The sequence below is a fragment of the Cebus imitator genome, unplaced genomic scaffold, assembly GCF_001604975.1.
Source record: "Cebus imitator isolate Cc_AM_T3 unplaced genomic scaffold, Cebus_imitator-1.0 Scaffold269, whole genome shotgun sequence".
Taxonomy (NCBI): Eukaryota; Metazoa; Chordata; class Mammalia; order Primates; family Cebidae; genus Cebus; species Cebus imitator.
The window spans coordinates 1,675,348-1,693,363 of record NW_016107584.1 but is presented as its reverse complement, the minus strand read 5'-3'; the positions used below and the strand labels follow the sequence as shown (position 1 = coordinate 1,693,363).

General features: G+C 41.2%; 1 protein-coding gene across 8 annotated transcripts in view; it reads left to right on the top strand.

Moving 5' to 3' along the window:
• Positions 1–18,016, top strand: part of TLE1 (TLE family member 1, transcriptional corepressor) — a 100,620-nt gene that overhangs the window by 31,192 nt on the left and 51,412 nt on the right. For 4 of the 8 annotated variants that reach the window (XM_017500747.2, XM_017500748.2, XM_017500745.2 and 1 more), the window contains 2 exons: positions 1,524–1,586; positions 3,626–3,730. In XM_017500747.2, coding sequence (XP_017356236.1) covers positions 1,524–1,586; positions 3,626–3,730 — 168 coding nt within the window. Of the gene's footprint in view, positions 1–300; positions 306–1,523; positions 1,587–3,625; positions 3,731–18,016 lie in introns of all 8 variants that reach the window. The other 4 variants (XM_017500749.2, XM_017500751.2, XM_037728571.1 and 1 more) reach the window with 2 other exon arrangements.

Sequence of the window (18,016 nt, the reverse complement as noted above, 5' to 3'; positions counted from 1 at the left end):
TTTTTTTTTTTTAAGACAGCGTCTTGCTCTGTCACTCAGGCTGGAGTATAGTAGCACAGTCTCAGCTCACTGCAGGTCCAACTTCATTCCTGGGGTTTCTACTTTGTCTTTTTCCATTCTCTATTTCTCAAGGTTGTGGACTGCGTGCTTTTAAACTTTCTTCTCATGATTCCTTTCATTGCTTAATTCAGTAATATAGGTGGCATTTAGAAGCATTGACAAAATAATGAAATAAATAAGGTCAAGGCTGGGCCTCTTTGCAGATGACTTTTTTTTTTTTTTTCTTTTTTAAAAAAGCAGAACTGGTTCTTCCCAGGTAGAGGAAAGCAGAGCTGCTTTGCATTGCTGTAGGGTGTTGGAGGTCTGCTGCAGGTGGATCCTTCCCTAGGCTATAAGTAGAGTACCCTCTGTTCCCTCTTGCCAGTTTTTCTCCCTTGTAGCAGAGGGACTGCTGTGGCTGTGGAGCTGAGCAACAGTTTTTCCTGCCTTCTTTATTTTTTAAATTTGTTTTTATTTTTTGAGACAGAGTCTCGCTGTTGCCCAGGCTGGAGTGCAGTGGTGCCATTTCAATTCATTGAAGCCTTCACCTCCTGGGTTCAAACAATTTTCTGCTTCAGCCTCCCCAGTAGCTGGAATTACAGGCACCCGCCACCATGCCCAGTTAATTTTTGTGTTTTCAGTATGGAATTTCACCATCCTTGCCAGGGTGATCTTGGACTCCTGACCCACCCACCTTGACCTACCAAAGTGCTGGGATTACAGGCCTGAGCCACCGCGCCCGGCTATTCCTGCCTTCTTTAAAACAGCCCATGCTATAGACACTAAGGACACCTTTTGTTATGTTCAGCTGACCGCTGGGCCCTGTCAGTGAGGTCTTTGAGTTTGATACTAACTGTGGCGAAGCTTTCTGAAAATCCAGGATGTCATGACTTGACCATCACCCTCTAGACTGGAATGTTTTTAGTCATGTTTTCTTGGTTTGTTTGAAAATTTGAGGCTTAGGGAAGCTAAGAACAATAAAATCCTGTTTCACTTGTAGAAGAGCTGGGACAAGTGGGAAAGAGGTCAGCAGGGCTTTCTTCTACTCTGTCACCTTAGGCTTCATCTTTGAAAGCTGGACTGCTTTGATAGTGCTGCGGCTTCAGTGGCTTCTCACACCGACTTGAATAAACTTGCAATGACATAAATGTGCCATGGTGTGCCATCATTGAAAAAGTACACTTACAGTCACTAAATTAAATGATCATGTAGCCTTAAACCACCTAGATTTCCAACTCAATTAAACCACTCATTATCTATTGGTAAGTGATCAATAAAGTGTGCGATTGTGGCTTACTTTGTAAGTGGGATTAATATCTAGTGTTCATCTCAAGATAAATATTAGTAACATAACCTGGGGAAACGATTTTGTGCACACTTCCAGAGCAAGGGACAGAAGGACTAAAGTGTTAGAGGTTTGAAGTTTTACCTTTCTGAACTGATTGTGAAGTATTCTAAACATTTGTATGGCTTTGTCTTTATAGACTGAAATCGCCAAGAGATTGAATACGATTTGTGCACAAGTCATCCCATTTCTGTCTCAGGAAGTAAGTAAAACTGTTCAGCTGTTAAAGTGCAATTATGTTGCTTCTCTGTTTGCAAATTAGCTTGTTTTAAGATGTTAATTTTATCACAAGGAACAAGTGTGAAGAACATCTGTTACAGCTGAAGTGTGTAAACCCCCTGCTGTTCTATCTAACACATCTGAGGGCACGCTGTAGAAACGGTGACAATAGCTCAACCCCCAAATTAATTTTTTTTTCCTCTGGAAAACTGCAAAATGACTATCCAGTGTAAAGCTTTTGCTTTCTTTAAGTAGCATAAGCTTGAGAGCTGCTGATAATTCAGGTGTCCTTTGTATCTTTTAAATAGAAAGCTGTTCTCATACTGACTTTTAAAAATGATTACATCAAGGTAGACTTTAGAATGGAAGCAGATATTTCTTTTGTACTTACGTATCAAAGCAATTGTCTTAATGCTGTCCTTGAAGGGGTGGATGATAATGGTCCAAAATATATTAACTTACTGAGTCATTGGCATGTATGAGCTATTTTTTTTTTTTTTTTCTTTTTGGAGATGGAGTTGTGCTCTTGTTGCCCAGGCTGGAGTGCAATGGCATGACCTCGGCTCACTGCAACCTCCGCTTCCCAGATTCAAGCAATTTTCCTGCCTCAGCCTTCTGAGTAGCTGGGACTACAGGCATGCGCCACCATGCCCGGCTAATTTTTTGTATTTTTAGTAGAGATGGGGTTTTTCCATTTTGGTCAGGCTGGTCTTAGACTCCCAACCTCAGATGGTCTACCTGCCTCAGCCTCCTAAAGTGCTGGGATTACAGGCGTGAGCCACTGCACCCAGTCATATAAGCTCTTTTCTTTAGTTACAAAGTCAGAGGTTTAATCTTGACATTCTTTGAGGGGGAGATCTCTTTATATGAGTAATCTATGAAATTGACTCAAGACTATGGTATTTTAGCTTTGCCTTGAAAAGTTTACGTTCCTTTTGGATATAAGCTAGTAAATGCTGTAGTGTGTTCTAAGTGTGCGTGGGATGAATGCATCTTCAGGCAGGGTGGAAAGTGTATTGGACTAGGATTGGAGTACTGCGTATCCTGGTTGGCACCTGTTGCTCCATGCTGGATGGTCACCGTCTTATTATTGTTATAACAGTGTCTTCCAGCATAACCTTTATCTGATACCACAATAGACTTGTCTGCCTCTTGAATGTAATAAGTTGTTAGACTTTAGTGATTCAGGGCTCTATGCTACATTCTCATGGCTTCCAAAGTAATTTTATGGCTTTGTTTTTATTTGTGGTTGGAGTTGGGAGTTGGGAGGTGTGAGGTGAGTTTCCATCTCTCTGAGCTGAGGCTGGAGTCCTTCCTTTCCCTTCTGGAGAGTAAAGCATTAAAAGACTAAAAGAATGAGAGGAATTCCAGGAGTTTCCAAAAATGACCGGTGGGTCAAAATTGGTTGATCAGACAAGTGATCAACAGATTTAATGTTAAAGTTTTAGGTATTAAAATGGGTATTAAACTACCCATTTTTATTTGTTTTTTAAATAGAGACGGGGTTTCGCCATGTTGCCCAGGCTGGTCTTGAACTCCTGGGCTCACCCCGTCTTGGCCTCTCAAAGTGCTGGGGTTACAGGCATGAGCCACTGCACCTGGCTGTAAAGTGAATATTTTAAAATTGCTGTAAAACTTGTGCCCACACTTACTGTGAACCTCTTTTGTGAACAGGGGCGATCTTCCAAACAAACAGGGCAATGTTCTGTTTATTTTCTAAGGTCCTATGTTGTCATTCTTTATGTCTTTTTTGTTTTCTACCATTCCAAGCTGAAATTTACAGTCAGAAGTAGTGACTGGTGGTGTTTAGAAATAAAGGGGAACGCCATTCTCAGTTTTTCTCTCCATGTGTTCTGTGAAAATAATGTGTGGTTGAGAAGTGATGCATTTAAACCCTGGTACTTCAGCCTGCATTGCACATAGCATTTGACTTTTTGTTGTTAGAATGTACAGTGAAGTTCTTGGATGTACAGTGAAGTTCTTGGCTGTTGCTAACGCCTTTTCTTCTGCTTGTTTTCAAAGCATCAACAACAGGTGGCCCAGGCTGTTGAACGTGCCAAACAGGTGACCATGGCAGAGTTGAATGCCATCATCGGGGTACGTGGCCTACCAGGTCTACCTCCTACAGTGTGTATAACCAGCTTTCATTTCTTATTAATTTGATGGCTGTGTGTGTGTGTGTTTGTATGTGTGTGTGTGTAAAATGTTGTGTAGTTTGACGTTGACCTATTCGATAAGGGTGGGAGGAGGAGACTTGGGGTGTGTTAAGGTATATAGAGGAAGAGGGCTTAGTGTAAGGAGAAGCATTTTGGAGGGGGACAAAAAAAATCTGTTAATTAAAAAAATTCTTTTTAAACAGATCAGGGTCTTGATATTTTGCCTAGGCTGGCCTGGAACTCCTGGGCTCAAGTGATCCTCCTGCCTTAGCCTCCCAAACAGCTGGGACCAAAGGCAGGCACCCCCTTGCCCAGCTCTAAATCTCCTTTTAAGTGGGAAAATAAATATAGTTCATCCTGTGACACCTAAACCACCCATGCTTCATTAGTCTAGTAAAAGCTTTAGAATTTTAAATACTTTCCTCACTTCTATCTTACAATGTTAGATCACAGTGAGGGCAAAATAGGTCTCTGAATTATCCTTTCATTTAGTTATCCTTGCTTTTTGCCTTTTACTTTCTAGGGTATTCGAACCTATATAACTGTTGGCTCCTGTTCTTTCTTGTGCCTCTTTCATGAATTTTTAAGTGGCACACCAATGAAAAGAGCGCTCTCTTGCTGTGGAAAAAGTGTTAATTGTCTGCCATAGTGCTCCCTGGCCTTTCACCGGGGTTCTGCTCTCCTCTGTTGAGTTCAGTTAGTGCTCCTTGCTGGCCACTGGTTGTCAATCACAAGTCATTTGCTCTGCATTAATGAATCTGGTGAAGCGTGTGTTCCATCCCCTGCATGAGTTCATCCCCCGCCCCCCACTCAGGACCTGGGACGGTTCTCATGTGTTCTTCCCCGTCCATACTAAGCCAAAGAAGGAGCTGAAACAAGGGACCGTCCTTTCTGATTTTATTCATATGTGAGTGCCTTGAGCAGATTCAAATCACTCATTTATCAATTTATGTTAATTGCTTGTGAGATGATGCCCTGCTGGTCTTTATAGTTCCCTCAGACACTTTGTAATGATAATTAGACATGCTGCTGTACGGATTAAGAGTGCCATAGTCCAGTGACGGCCACAGACAATGGAACCAGTTAATCCATCAGGGCTTAAAATTACATCCCAACTGGAGATGGAGAAAAAACATAAGAGCCAAGGAGGATTAAAGAATGAGCCTCAGCTTGAAAACTCTCCTTTCATCAGTTTCTCAATTGCAGATCTGCAGTTGGGTTGTCTGCGGTAAGCTATTGGCAGTCAATTAGGTGAAATAAACTGGGAGGGTGACCTTCATTTCCTTTTAATAGCTTTTTCCTCCCTGAAATGGGGAGCTTCAGTGGATTTTCAGCTTAAATTTTATTCAAGCTGCTTTATTACACTTGACAGCTTAGCTCTGCATAAACAATTCTCCCTCCTCTTCCCCCCAGATCCAGGCACTGCCTTCCCCCTCCTTCAGTATCACGTTTTTGACTGTTACTTAGTGGGCTCTCTAATCACATTCAACAAAAAACACAATTACATCTGCATTTGTCTGCTGCCTTCTGTACCCTTTTCTTGTGTAATGAATTGCTTTATTTCAGAGATCAAATCAAATATTCACTGGTACTTTCACATGTACTGTGTTTGATTAGCAAAGACTAATAGTGAATTGTACTTGTAGCTCAAGCACAGAATTTTTTCACCCAAATGAATGAGGATGGAAAAGCCTGTTTTGATTAAAGGAAAACATATGCAAAGCAGTTCTCAAGGACCCAGTTAAACTTTGTGGAACATGTTTGTTTTCTGATAGGCTCTAAATTTCGACATATAATTTCTTGATGGTAAAACTTTGACGTTTAAATTCTCAAAGGCACCGCCCAGCTCTTGTGAATCTCCTTTGCACCTACACTTTAGGAAGGAGGAAATCGTATTAACCAGGTGTTCATAGGTAATACCCATTTTGAGCTGAATCCGAGAATAAAAATAGCAGATCTTTTTAGAAGGGCAAATGAATTTCTAATTTTACGAATGGCTTTAGTCCAGGAAGAATGTTGTTGGGGTTATTATAAAGGCAGTTTAGCTCTAGATGCCGTGGCCACAATAAACCAAAGTGGTGAATTGGGTGAAACGCAAGCGAGACTTACACCCATTGCATATCTTTGGCATACTGGCATGTGCGGTTTTTATCATTGTAATTTTTGGATTAATATATGAATTTATGTCAGAGGCTCTTTTCAAGTTTGTAGTGATCAATAATTATCCCACACCTTAAGTTTCATGCTGTGGCATATGCTTGATTTTTGCTTGAAAGGAATTGTGTGCATCCTGGAAAATCGAAGTAGCATAAAATTGGGTTGACAATTCAGTGGACCTTTGCACCCCTTCATTGAACATGCAGTGTGTCAACCTGTCTCCCCAGAGGGGAGGAGGTACCGGGAGACTGTCTGTTCCTACAAGCAGCAGCTGCGGGCAGAGTAAATGCAGCCTGGTTTGATAGCAGCTGTCAGTATTGTTCAGGGGCCGACTTAGGGTAAAGAACAATGGGAGAGGCCACGCTCTTAGTCTGCATCCACTTTCAGGCTAAGAAAAGAAATAGTAATTTAACGGTTTAGACATCTATTACAAGTGTGAAAGATCATGAAAGAGTACCCTTTAAAATGCAAATGAGCCGAAACATTCTCATTCCCTTTAAGGTACAATCAAGGAGCTTTACTGCTTGCTTGACAGGGCTAAAGATATTTCTCTATATCAAACCTGGAAAAAGTAAATCTTCTCAAGGACATCCAGCTTCTAGGTAAGCTCAAGGTGTGTCCTGGGCCTGTGGCTGCTCTTTGAGGAGGCAGAGAGCTTAGGTTTTTTTCTCTGCTTGTTGAGTGAATTAACAGTGCCCATTTCTCACCAGCATAGAAATTGTAGTTCTCCTGTCTTGCAGAAGTTACTGAATTTTAATTCTTTCTCACCATAGCACCTGCCTTCAACCTACATACAGTATTGGTATTTAAGAAAAATGAGCTTCTTTGATATTTGATACTGGAGAGACTATTGAAATATTTTCATAGATCTTTTTTTAAACAGCTTTGGCAGCAAATTTGATGACTGGTAGAATAACTACAGCCCTACTTTTTGAATTTTACTTCTTACCAATTCTTTTGCTATTAAATGTGTTGTAGTCTTATCACAATGAAAAGGATAATTTATAGTGCAAATAATATATACAAGGTGTATTGGGTTTGACACACAGTTCACTCAGGCCTTAAAAAACAAGTTGCATTGTGGGAAGGGAACTTACTCATTTGAGACCTTGAGTTTTTAGATCAGGATCATCATTAACACCTTAACAAACATTTTGTTTTTGTTTTTGTTTTTGTTTTTAAATTTCTATTAAGAATAATCAAAACAAAATTGGTTATTAAATGTTGTAAGGTCTTACTTGTGGAATGGTTGATGGCTACCTGAATGCATGGAAAAATGAAAGACTCTTCAAGACCACTTCTTCACTTTATTATTTGGGGAGTTTGGAACTAAAAGCTCTCCTCTGCCTGCTCTTACTCACTGAATAATTGATTTCGATTGGGATTGGAATTTCAAATAATTAGTGTTCTCTTTACATCACAGATAATTGAGGGATAATATGGAGAGATAGATACGTATCTGTACACACATAGATTTGTTTTTTTCAGTTGATGTATAATTGTAATATGGTGAAATGCACAGCTTGATTTTTCACACCCGTGTATACCTGGTAACCCACATTCTACAATAAGGGGGTAGTTTTCAGAACCCCAGTGAATTCCTTGATTCTTACCAGTTTTTTCCCCTTCCCCTGAAGAAATGGTTGCTTTTTTCCCCCTTTCTTTTGGCATGCGAAAGAAGAGCTAAAGATGGTTGGCTTTTTTTTTTTTTTCTTTTTGAGACAGAGTTTTACTCTGTCACCCAGGCTGGTGTGCAGTGGTAGGATCTCAGCTCACTGCAACCTCTGCGTCTCAGGTTCAAGTGATTCTCCTGACTCAGCCTCCCGAGTAGTTGGGATTACAGGCATGTGCCACCATGCCTGGCATATTTTTATATTTTTAGTAGAGACAGAGTTTTACCATGTTGGCCAGGCTGATCTTGAACTCCCAGACTCAGGTGTTCCACCTGCCTCAGCCTCCCAAAGTGTTGGGATTACAGGTGGGAGCCACCATGCCCGGCCATAAAGATGGTTGTTTTTTTTTTAACTGAAAAGTTAAAGAATGAGCTAATTGCATTTTAAAAAATATTAATAAGCGATTGCACCGTTGTATATTTCCAACCACCTGTTCCATTTCATGGTGATTTTGGTAATCTACATAAGAACATTTTCCTTGTGTTGGCTTGGACAAAGCATGGGCCTTAGGATCAGATGGACTTGGGGAGGACACTTGGCTGCCATCTATTAGTTTTATGACCTCATATAGTTAACCTCTATCAGTGTCCCCCATCTGTAGATGGTAATACCATCCACCTTCCCAGCTTTTGTGGGGATAAGACCTTAGGCGACAGCCTTCACTGAACATGTGGTTCCTGACTTTTTGAACTGCAGTTTTGTCTGCCTGGTTTCCCTAAGTGCTTGTGGCAGATCTGTGGGTCCAGTTGGTCAAGCCCTTGTGGGACGTGGTTGCTCTAAGCAGCAGTTCACCTTCTCCTTTGTCTTCTTTAGTGGTTACTGGGATGGGTGTTTGAGATTAGACCCAGCCAGATGCTCTGCTCCTGCCATTAAGTTGTTGTGCATGAATGACTTTTAATAAGGACACAATAGTGAAAAAGGATGGCCATTTAGCTTTTGATGTACAAACTTAGAAGTTCAAAACCATAAGAAAAAAGTTAAGTTTGGGGAACAGATGGAGACAGAATTGAGAGCAAAAATGTGAAGACATCATTGGCTTCCTTAGATAACATAATGAAGGCAGACAGTGCCATTGTTAGCACAGAGAGGTTCTCGGAATCATGCTGATAAAGTTGGGAGGAAAGAGAATTAGAAGAGATGACCAGTGGGGATGGTCCTTCCCTTCCATAAAATGCCACATTTCTATTAGTGGCCTCAACACTGACAGTTGGGTGCAAGAAAATTTCAGCAGTTTCCCATAGCAATGCCTGTGAACTTTAGGAGATCAAGAAATTTGGGTTTGTTTACATAATAACCTATGCACAAGAGAAAAAGAAATTTGGGTTTTGGCAACCTCATTTTTCTTTCTCACTTATTTGGATGTAGTCTGATTTATTTTTCATGAATATAACCTTGGTCAAGGACTGATAAATAGATCCACATATGGTCAGATTTCTCTATGCCTGCTCCATAGGCAAATATATGATTATGTGTATTTTAAAACAACTTAGTATGAAAATAAAATATGTCTAGGGTATTTTGTGATGTCTGACTATGTGTTTTCGTGTAGGGGATGGCTGCGAATTCAAACTCCTAAAATGTCTGTAGAAGGAGCCTGTCTGACTCTAAGAGATTGAGTTGTAGACCTAAAGGGCTCTCCACTGTTGCATGAGATGATTGGTTTAAGGATTAGTAAAATGTTGGGTTATTTTTCTCCTTTGGCTATAGCTGTCAGCTATCTATGGGATTGTAGTGTGTGAAGTTTAAGAGGATGAGGTTAGCCTCTTATTCTTATGAATATGTGGTTAATCCCTGGAAAGCCATCAATAACCCAGCTGTAAGTTTCTTTATAAAACAAATTCTCCCTAGGAGAATAATGCACATCCTGTTACTGAGAGAAGACTAAATAGCTCCAACAAACATGGCTCTTCTGGCTCTTCTAGCTTGTATTTAGTGACACACTCAACTTGTATTTAGTGATACACTCTCCGCTTAAATTCCAGCAGTCTAGCGCTTTCATTAAATTTCCAAAGGGAAAGAGCAATATTGCAAAGAAGTCTTCGCAGCATATTTCTCCTTTGGTTAAGTTATTTTCTTTTTCTTTTTCTTTCTTTTTTTTTTAATCTGAGAGCACAACTGGGCGCCTGACAAATGGAAAGCTTTTCCTCAGTGCCTGGGCTATTGTCATTGTGCTTTGCAGTTGTTAGAAAAGTGTGGAAGCGTTTGCTTTTAAATTTCCCCACCTATTTCTTTTCCTTTTTTAAAATTTAATTTTAAGTTCTGGGATACATGTATAGGATGTGCAGGTTTGTTACATAGGTAAACGTGTGCCATAATTGCTGCACCTGTCAACCCACCCACATAGTTCCATGTGATTTTTACTTGATTCCCCGGAATAAGGCATTATATATTCTTCTTTTTTCCAGAAGTAGAAAAAAGCTTCAGAGTAGAAAGTAGAGCACCCCATTATAGGAACTTCACCTGTGTGTTTTTTAATTTTTAATTTTTGTGGGTACATAATTGTATTTATGAGGTACATGAGATGTTTTGATACAGGCATGCAATGTGTAATAGGCACATCATAAAGAATGGGGTACCTTTCCCCTCAAGCATTTATCTTTTGTGTTATAATCTAATTACACTCTTAGTTATTTCAAAATTATAATGAAATTATGTGATATTTTAAAAATTGAGATATGATACATATACCATCAAATTCACCTTTTTTTTTTTTTTTTTTCTTTTAAACAGTGTCTCACTCTGTCACCTATGCTGTAGTGCGGTGGTACAGTCTTGGCTCACTGCAACCTCTGTCTCCCGGGTTCAAACGATTCTCTTTCCTCACTCTTGAATATTTGGGATTACGGTTGCATACCACCATGCCTGGCAAATTTGTATTTTTAGTAGAGATGGGGTTTCACCAAGTTGGCCAGGCTGGCCTCAAACTCCTGACTTCAGGTGATTCACCCATCTCTTTTCTCAAAGTGGGGGAACTACAGGCATGAACCACTGCACCCAGCCAAATTCACCTTTCTAAGGCATAGACTTCTGTGGTTTTTATCATATTCACATTGTTGTACAATCATCACGACTATAAAATTTTTCTAGAAAATTTTTGTCACTTGTATAAATTTATTACTGTTTACTCTTCATGCCTCCTCGCCTAACCTCTGGCAACTACCAATGTGTTTATCTATCTCTGTGGATTTACCTGTTCTGGACATTTCATATGAATGGAATCATATAATATGTAGCCTTGTATGTCTGCCTTCTTTTATTTATCATGCTTTCAAGGCTCATCCATGTTGTAGTATACACCAGTATTTTAGTTCTTTTTATTAACAATTAACATTTCCTCAATATACCACATTTGCTTATTGATTCATAAGTTGACAGACATTTAGGTTTTTTCCACTGATTGGCTATTATGAATAATGCTGCTATGAGCATTTGTGTACAAGTTTTTGTGTGGGCATGTTTTCTCCTGGATCTGTCTCTGGGAGTAGAATCACTGGGTCTGTGGTAACTTTATTATCTTTTTGAGCAACAGCCAGACTGTTTTCCAAAGCGGCTGCATCATTTTACATCCCTACAATAGTGTATGAGAATTACAATTTCTCTACGTGATCTCTGGCACTTACTATCCATCTTTTTTATTCTACGCATCCTAGTGGATGTGAAGCGGCATCTCCTGTGATGGCTAATAATGTTGAGCATCTTTTCAACCAAAACCTGTAGAGTTTTTGTAGTGGATCTGCCAACACATGGCTTGTCATAGCCTTAATGGCCTTCCAGGGATGAGCAAGGCAATGGTCAGGCAGGATGAGTTGGCCTGTGTGGATTAGTTGGAATGGAGAAAGAAAAAAGACAGGCCAGGCATGGCGGCTCACACATGTAATCCCAGCACTTTGGTAGACCAAGGCAGGAGGATCTCTTGAGCTCAGGAGTTGAAGATGAGCCTGGGCAACATAGCAAGACTTTGTTTCTCCTAAAAATCAAAAAATTAGCTGAGTGTGGTTCCTGTAGTCCCCCCTACTCAGGATGCTGAGGTGGGAGGATTGTTTGAATCCAGGAGTTCAAGGTTACAATGAGATATGATCGTGCCACTGTACTCCACCCGGGTGACAGAGTGAGACCTCGTCTCCAAGAAAACAAAGTACGCTTTTAGCAAAGTTCAAGTATATAATACGGTATTATTAACTATAGTCACCGTGCTGTACCTTGGAACTCCAGATCTTCTTTATCTTGCGTAACTGAAACTTCATACTCTGACCAGTCTCTCCTCATTTTCCCCTACCCCGCAAGGCAGTCACCATTCTACTCTCTGCTTCTGTGAGTTGTACTCTGAGATTCCACATAGAAGGGAGATCATGCACTGTCTTTCTGAATCTGCTTATTTCACTTGGGTGACCTACAGGTTCACCCATGTTATCACAAGTGGTAGGATTTTCTTCTTTTTCTAGGCTGAATGGTGTTCCATTGTGTTGTACCACATTTTCTTTATCTGTTCATCTGTTGACAGACATTTGGGTTGATTCCATATCTTGGCTCTCGTGACTAGTGCTGCAGTGGTCATGGAGTGCAGATGTATCTTTGATATATCGATTTCGTTTTCTTTAGACATATATCTAGACGTGGGATTGCTGGATCATGTACAGGTTGAGCACCCCTGATGCTCAGCCAGTAAGAATATTGCAAATATTTAAAAATCTGAAAAAAAAATCCAAAATCCAAACACTGCTGGTCCCAAGCACTTCGGAAAAGGGAGACTTAACCTTTTTGAGAAAGTAGTTCTATTTTTAACTTTTTGAGAAACCTCTATACTGTTGTTTTCCATCAGGGCTGTACCAGTTTACATTCCTAAGAACAGTGTACAAGGGTTCCCTTTTCTCCACACCCTCACTGATGCATATCTTGTCTTTTTGTTACCAGCCATCTCAACAGGATTGAGGTGATACTTCATTGTGGCTCTGCTTTGCATTTCCTTCATGATTAATGATAATGAGCATTTTTTTCCATGTATCTGTTGGTCGTTTGCATGTCTTCTGTCTTCTTTGAGAAATGTCTGTTCAAGAGGTCCTTTGCCCGTTTTTAAATTAGGATACTTGTTTTCTTATTTTTGTACTATTGAGTGTCTGAATTCCTTACATATTTTGAATGTTAACCTCTTATTTGAGGTATGGTTTGCAAATATTTTGTCCCATTCCTTAGGTTGCTCATGCGTCATTTTCTTTGTGCTCCTGCATTGAGATAGGGCCTTTTGGTGGATTGTCATTTTCGATTTTATTATTGTCTTCAAGTAGCTGAAGAATTCTTGTCCCCGTAAGCAGTTTCTACCTGTTTATCACCCTTGCCCCTCTTTACGTGAGAGGCCATTCACATAATGGGAGGTTTTCCGATAGCTCCTGCAGTAGTGTCCTTGATGTTTCTGCTACCCGACAGCTCTTTCCCACTTGTTAACATAGCATACCAATTTTCTTTCTTTCTTTTTTTTTTTTTTTTTCTTTTTCCTGTCTGCTAGGATAGGAATTGAGTGTTTTAAAGAACAGGGAAATAGCAGATATCAAGGAAGAGTGATTTGGAGAGAACAGTCAACAAATGCTCCTTTTCACGTTTTGTCCCCTTTAAAAGAAAGTGTTTAAATACCGAGTGCTATAAATGCCACTTACTGTCACTTTTAGCCTCAGAGATGCCATTTAGGGGCATGGTTTTAGTTTGGGTTGGGTTAAGTTTGTGACTTTTATGACATAGTTTTCCTTGGGATTGTGAAGTGGGTGAAGTTTCAGAAATTAAAGTTGATTCTGCTGTTGGTGGTAAAGAGCTTGGTGTCCGGTGAGGAAAAGGTGGGCGTTGGCCTGTGTTTTCATACCGGGTGTCCTTCCCTGTTGTTCGAAGCTACTCAGAGGTGATAAGCCATGTGCTGCGACTGTGTTTAGAAACTACACCATTACAGTAGCGCTCTGAATGTAAACAGCAAAGTCAGTTTCATTATAGTAACATAATTGACCCACGCTGCACTAAGTCAAATGTGAATTAAAATTCTTAATGCGTGCCTGTTGTTTGACATGGATGAGGTCGCTTTATTCCTGTGGGTTTTCAGTATCATTAACTCAGGTTTGGCATTTGTTTTATTTGTCTCACTCTCAGCCTGTTCAAATGATTTTGGTTAGAGCAAGTGCATTGATCTCCTTTTCCCCAAGTCTAAATGCTCGTCATTCCCTCTAGGGCCCCAGAACACCAGTATGTAAAAGTTCCCAGTATAGTTCTTTCTCAAAGTGCGTTGTAAAATACAACTTTTTTTTTTTTAATTTAATTTTTTTGAAATTGTTAGTGGAATCAGCTTAAGAAAGCAGATGTCCTTTTTTTGTGTTGTGACAGGGTACTCAGATGGTGATGAAGGGACAGTGAATGTAATTGATCTCTCGACCTCATGATCTCTGGCCTCGGCCTCCCAAAGTGCTGGGATTACAGGTGTGAGCCACCACGCCCAGTCTAGTGAATGTAATTTGAACGTTGAATAGTATTTTTTTTTTTTTTAGAGATAGGGTCTCACTATTTTGCCCAGGCTAGAGTGCAGTGGCTGTTCACAGGCACGGTCCCACTACTGATCAGCACAGGAGTTTTGACCTGCTCCGTTTCCGACCCGGGCTAGTTCAACCCTTTTTAGGCAACCTGGTGGTCCCCCGCTCCTGGGAGTTCACCATATTGATGCCGAACTTAGTGCGGACACCCGATTGGCATAGGGTACTACAGCCCAGAACTCCTGGGCTCAAGAGATCCTCCAGCCTCAGCCTCCCGAATAGCTGGGACTACAGGCACACACCACTGCGCCCGGCAGTATTTTTATTTTTTAAACAAGAATTTGGCACGTCACTTAGCATACAAGAACATTAATTCTAATTAATGGCACAGAATCCCAGCTTAGGTCTAAATTCAAGTTAGTCAGCCTTAGCACTTTTGACATTTTGGGCAGGATAATTCTCTGTGGTGACGACTGTCCTGTGCATTGTAGTGTGTTCACAGCATCCTTGGCCTCCACCCACTAGATGCACCAGTGGCACTCTCTTCCCTCCCCCTGCAGGGTAACAACCATTGGAGTCACCACACATTGCCATACCTCCCTGAGGCAGGGAGGGGAGGGGTGTCAAAATTGGTTCTGCTTAAGAATCAGTGGTCTAGATTGATAGCCTGATAAACCAGCTATATTGCTAGAAACTATCATTGCTTATCAAAAATGCTTTTTCTCAGCTGGGCGCAGTGGCTCATGCCTATAATCCCAGGGAATTTGGGAAGCTGAGGTTAGTGGATCACTCGAAGCCAGGAGTTCGAGACCAGCCTGGCCAACATGGGGAACCCTCATCTCTACTAAAAATACAAAAATTAGCTGGGTGTGGTGATGCTGGCCTGTAATCCCAGCTACTGTGGAGGCTGAGGCACAAGAATTGCTTGAACCCGGGAGGCGGAGGTTGCGGTGAACTGAGATCGCACCACTACACTCCATCCAGCCTGTGCAACAGAGCGAGACTGTTTAGAAAAAGATTCTTTTTTTTTTTTTTTGAATCACTTTACAGACTTTTGCATGTGTGTTCCATGTTGTATAAATCTACAAGCATTTTGGCTTTTAAACAAATTTCCTAATTACTATAAACCTAGATAGAAGAATAAGTTTCCCCATCCTTCCTGTCATGTTGAAAAAAACATCTTGCAGTTTTTCCAAATGATAGGGGCGGGCTTTAGTTAGAGAGGATAGATGCAGGCCAGCTATGGTGGCTTACGCTTGTAATCCCAGCACTTTTGGAAGGCCAAGGCAGGAGAAATGCTTGAAGCCAGGGGTTTAGACCAGCCTGGGCAATGTGGTGAGACCCCATCTCTATGAAAAAAATTAGCCAAGTGTAGTGGCACACACCTGTAGTCCCAGCTACAGGAAGCTGAGGTGGGAGGATTGCTTGAGTCCAGGCATTTGAGCTGCAGTGAGCCATGATCACACTGTTGCATTCCGGCCTGGGTGACAAAGTGATACTTTGCCTCAAAAAAAAAAAAATGCGGTGGTGCATGCCTGTAATCGCAGCACTTTGGGAGGCCAGAGTGGATGGATTACTTGAGGTCAGAAGTTTGAGACCAGTGTGGCCAATGGGGTCAACCTCGTCTCTACTAAAAATACAAAAATTAGCTGGGTGTGTTGGCGCATGCCTATAATCCCAGCTACTTGGGTGGCTGAGGTAGGAGAGTTGCTTGAACCCAGAAGGAGGAGACTGCAGTGAGCTGAGATCGTGTCACTGCACTCCAGCCTGGGACAGAGTAAGACTCTGCCTCAAAAAAAAAAAAAAAAAAAAAAAAAAAAAAAAAAAAAAAAAAAAAAAAAAAAAAAAAAAAAAAAAAAAGATGTGTATAAATTCTCCTGATTGGCAGAGCTATTGGGTTTTGGCTGTATAGTAATATCAGTATCACTTTTTCTTAAAATATATTCCAGTAGCATCCATACTTTTTCCTTTTGTTGAAGGTGATAAGTAACAAATTGTCTCAGGTAAGCCTCGTTGAGAGAAAACAGTCTTCCAAAGACAGATGGGACAGAAGTAGGCTGTCCTTTTGGAGATAGCTGTTTTACTCTTCTAGATTTGGGCCCTCTACTCATTTAAATAAGTGTTTTACCTTAGAAATGACACTTTGTATTTATAATGTTAAGCATCTACTTCTGAGAAAACCCAGAGCCAACACTTTTAAGCTTGATTCTTCTTGACCTGCTTCTTTGGAAGAGAGCTGGGGGCAAGGGATGGCATCCTTTTGCAGATGGAGGATAGGCGTTGAGAAGGGGGGGCAGGAGAGCTGGTACTCACGCAGTCTAAGCATACACTCCCACCTGTCACTGCCATTAGGCCTGATGGTGAGGGTAGATTTGTCTTTGGGTACATGGTATTGCCCATTCTCAAGAGCATCTCATTAGCTGGGCAGTGGAGGAAATGCAAAGTCTTCAGTGGAGAATGACTTTGCCCTTTTTCTTTCTTATTCTTGAGAACATGATGGTGCCTCTGGGGTTATAGGAGAAATGTCCTAGGAAACAAAAAGTGTGTAGCCCTCATTCTGGCTCTGAGCCCTAGAGCAAGCCTCTTGGCTTTGAGCCAGTATCATCTGTGAAATGGGAACCATGATACCCACCCTCCCTGCCTCAGATGTGTTCTAAGCTTGGGCCAGATAATGGACACTTAGATACTATCTAGGAGCACTACCCCGAGGAAACAAGAATTCAAATATGAGGTGGGATAGCCACATTTCCTGGAATCAGGACATCTTCAGCAATTGTGATCCATTTGATTGTTACTTAGTACTCCTTTCAATTTGATGGGATTTTGCTTAAAAAAAAAAAATTCATTATCGCCAAGCTGTGGATGGAAGAACCCATTTACCTCTAATAACAGTGAGCTGTTTGTTAAGGGACCTAGAAGGCCACATTAGGGTAGAGGTGGTAGTTACCCATGGCCAATTAGGCTGTTGAATGTTGCTGTTGATAGATACTTGTCAGACTGTTGGGTTTAACCACACGGGTTTACTTCACAGCTGTGGCAACACCCCATTATGTAAGCTAATACCACTTCACAGTAAGATATCAGAATCTGCCCCCAATTCATCTTTTTTTTTTTTTTTTTTTTTTGAGACTGAGTCTCACTTGTCACCCAGTCTGGAATGCAGTGGCATGATCTCCACTCACTGCAGCCTCTGCCTCCCAGGTTCAAGCGATTCTCCCACCCCAGCCTCTCGAGTAGCTGGGATTATAGGCATGCACCACTACGCCCAGTTAATTTTTACAGTTTTAGTAGAGACAGGGTCTCACCATGTTGGCCAGGCTGGTCTCAAACTCCTGACCTTAAGTGATTCGCCTGCTTCAGCCTCTCAAAGTGCTGGGATTACAGGTATGATCTACCTTCCTTCCCTAGCCTCCAGTTCATCTTTCTGAAAACTAGCTTGGATTTTGGGAGGAGAAAAATTTACTTTTTTTTTTTTTTCTTTTTCTGAGACAGAGTCTTATTCCATCACCCAGGCTGGAGTGCAGTGGTGCGATTTCTGCTCAGTGCAATCTCTGCCACCTGGGTTCAAGCAATTCTTCTGCCTCAGCCTCATGAGTAGCTGGAATTACAGGCGCCCACCATCACACTCAGCTAATTTTTGTATTTTAAGTAAAGATGGATTTTCACCAGCCAGGCAGGCTGGTCTTGAACTCCTGACCCTGTGATCCACCTGCCTTGACCCCCCAAAGTGCTGGGATTACAGACGTGAGCCACAGTGCCCATCAGGAAATCTTTACTTTCTTATGTATCTAAATATTACCTGACAATGTTTGATCTGATATAAGAATCCCACCTCTGAAGTTATCTTCTGATGACTCCATTCTAGATTTTTAGGCGAGTGGGGGAAGCAGGGAGAGGGGTGAGCCTGTGGTGTCCTCCACCCTGCAG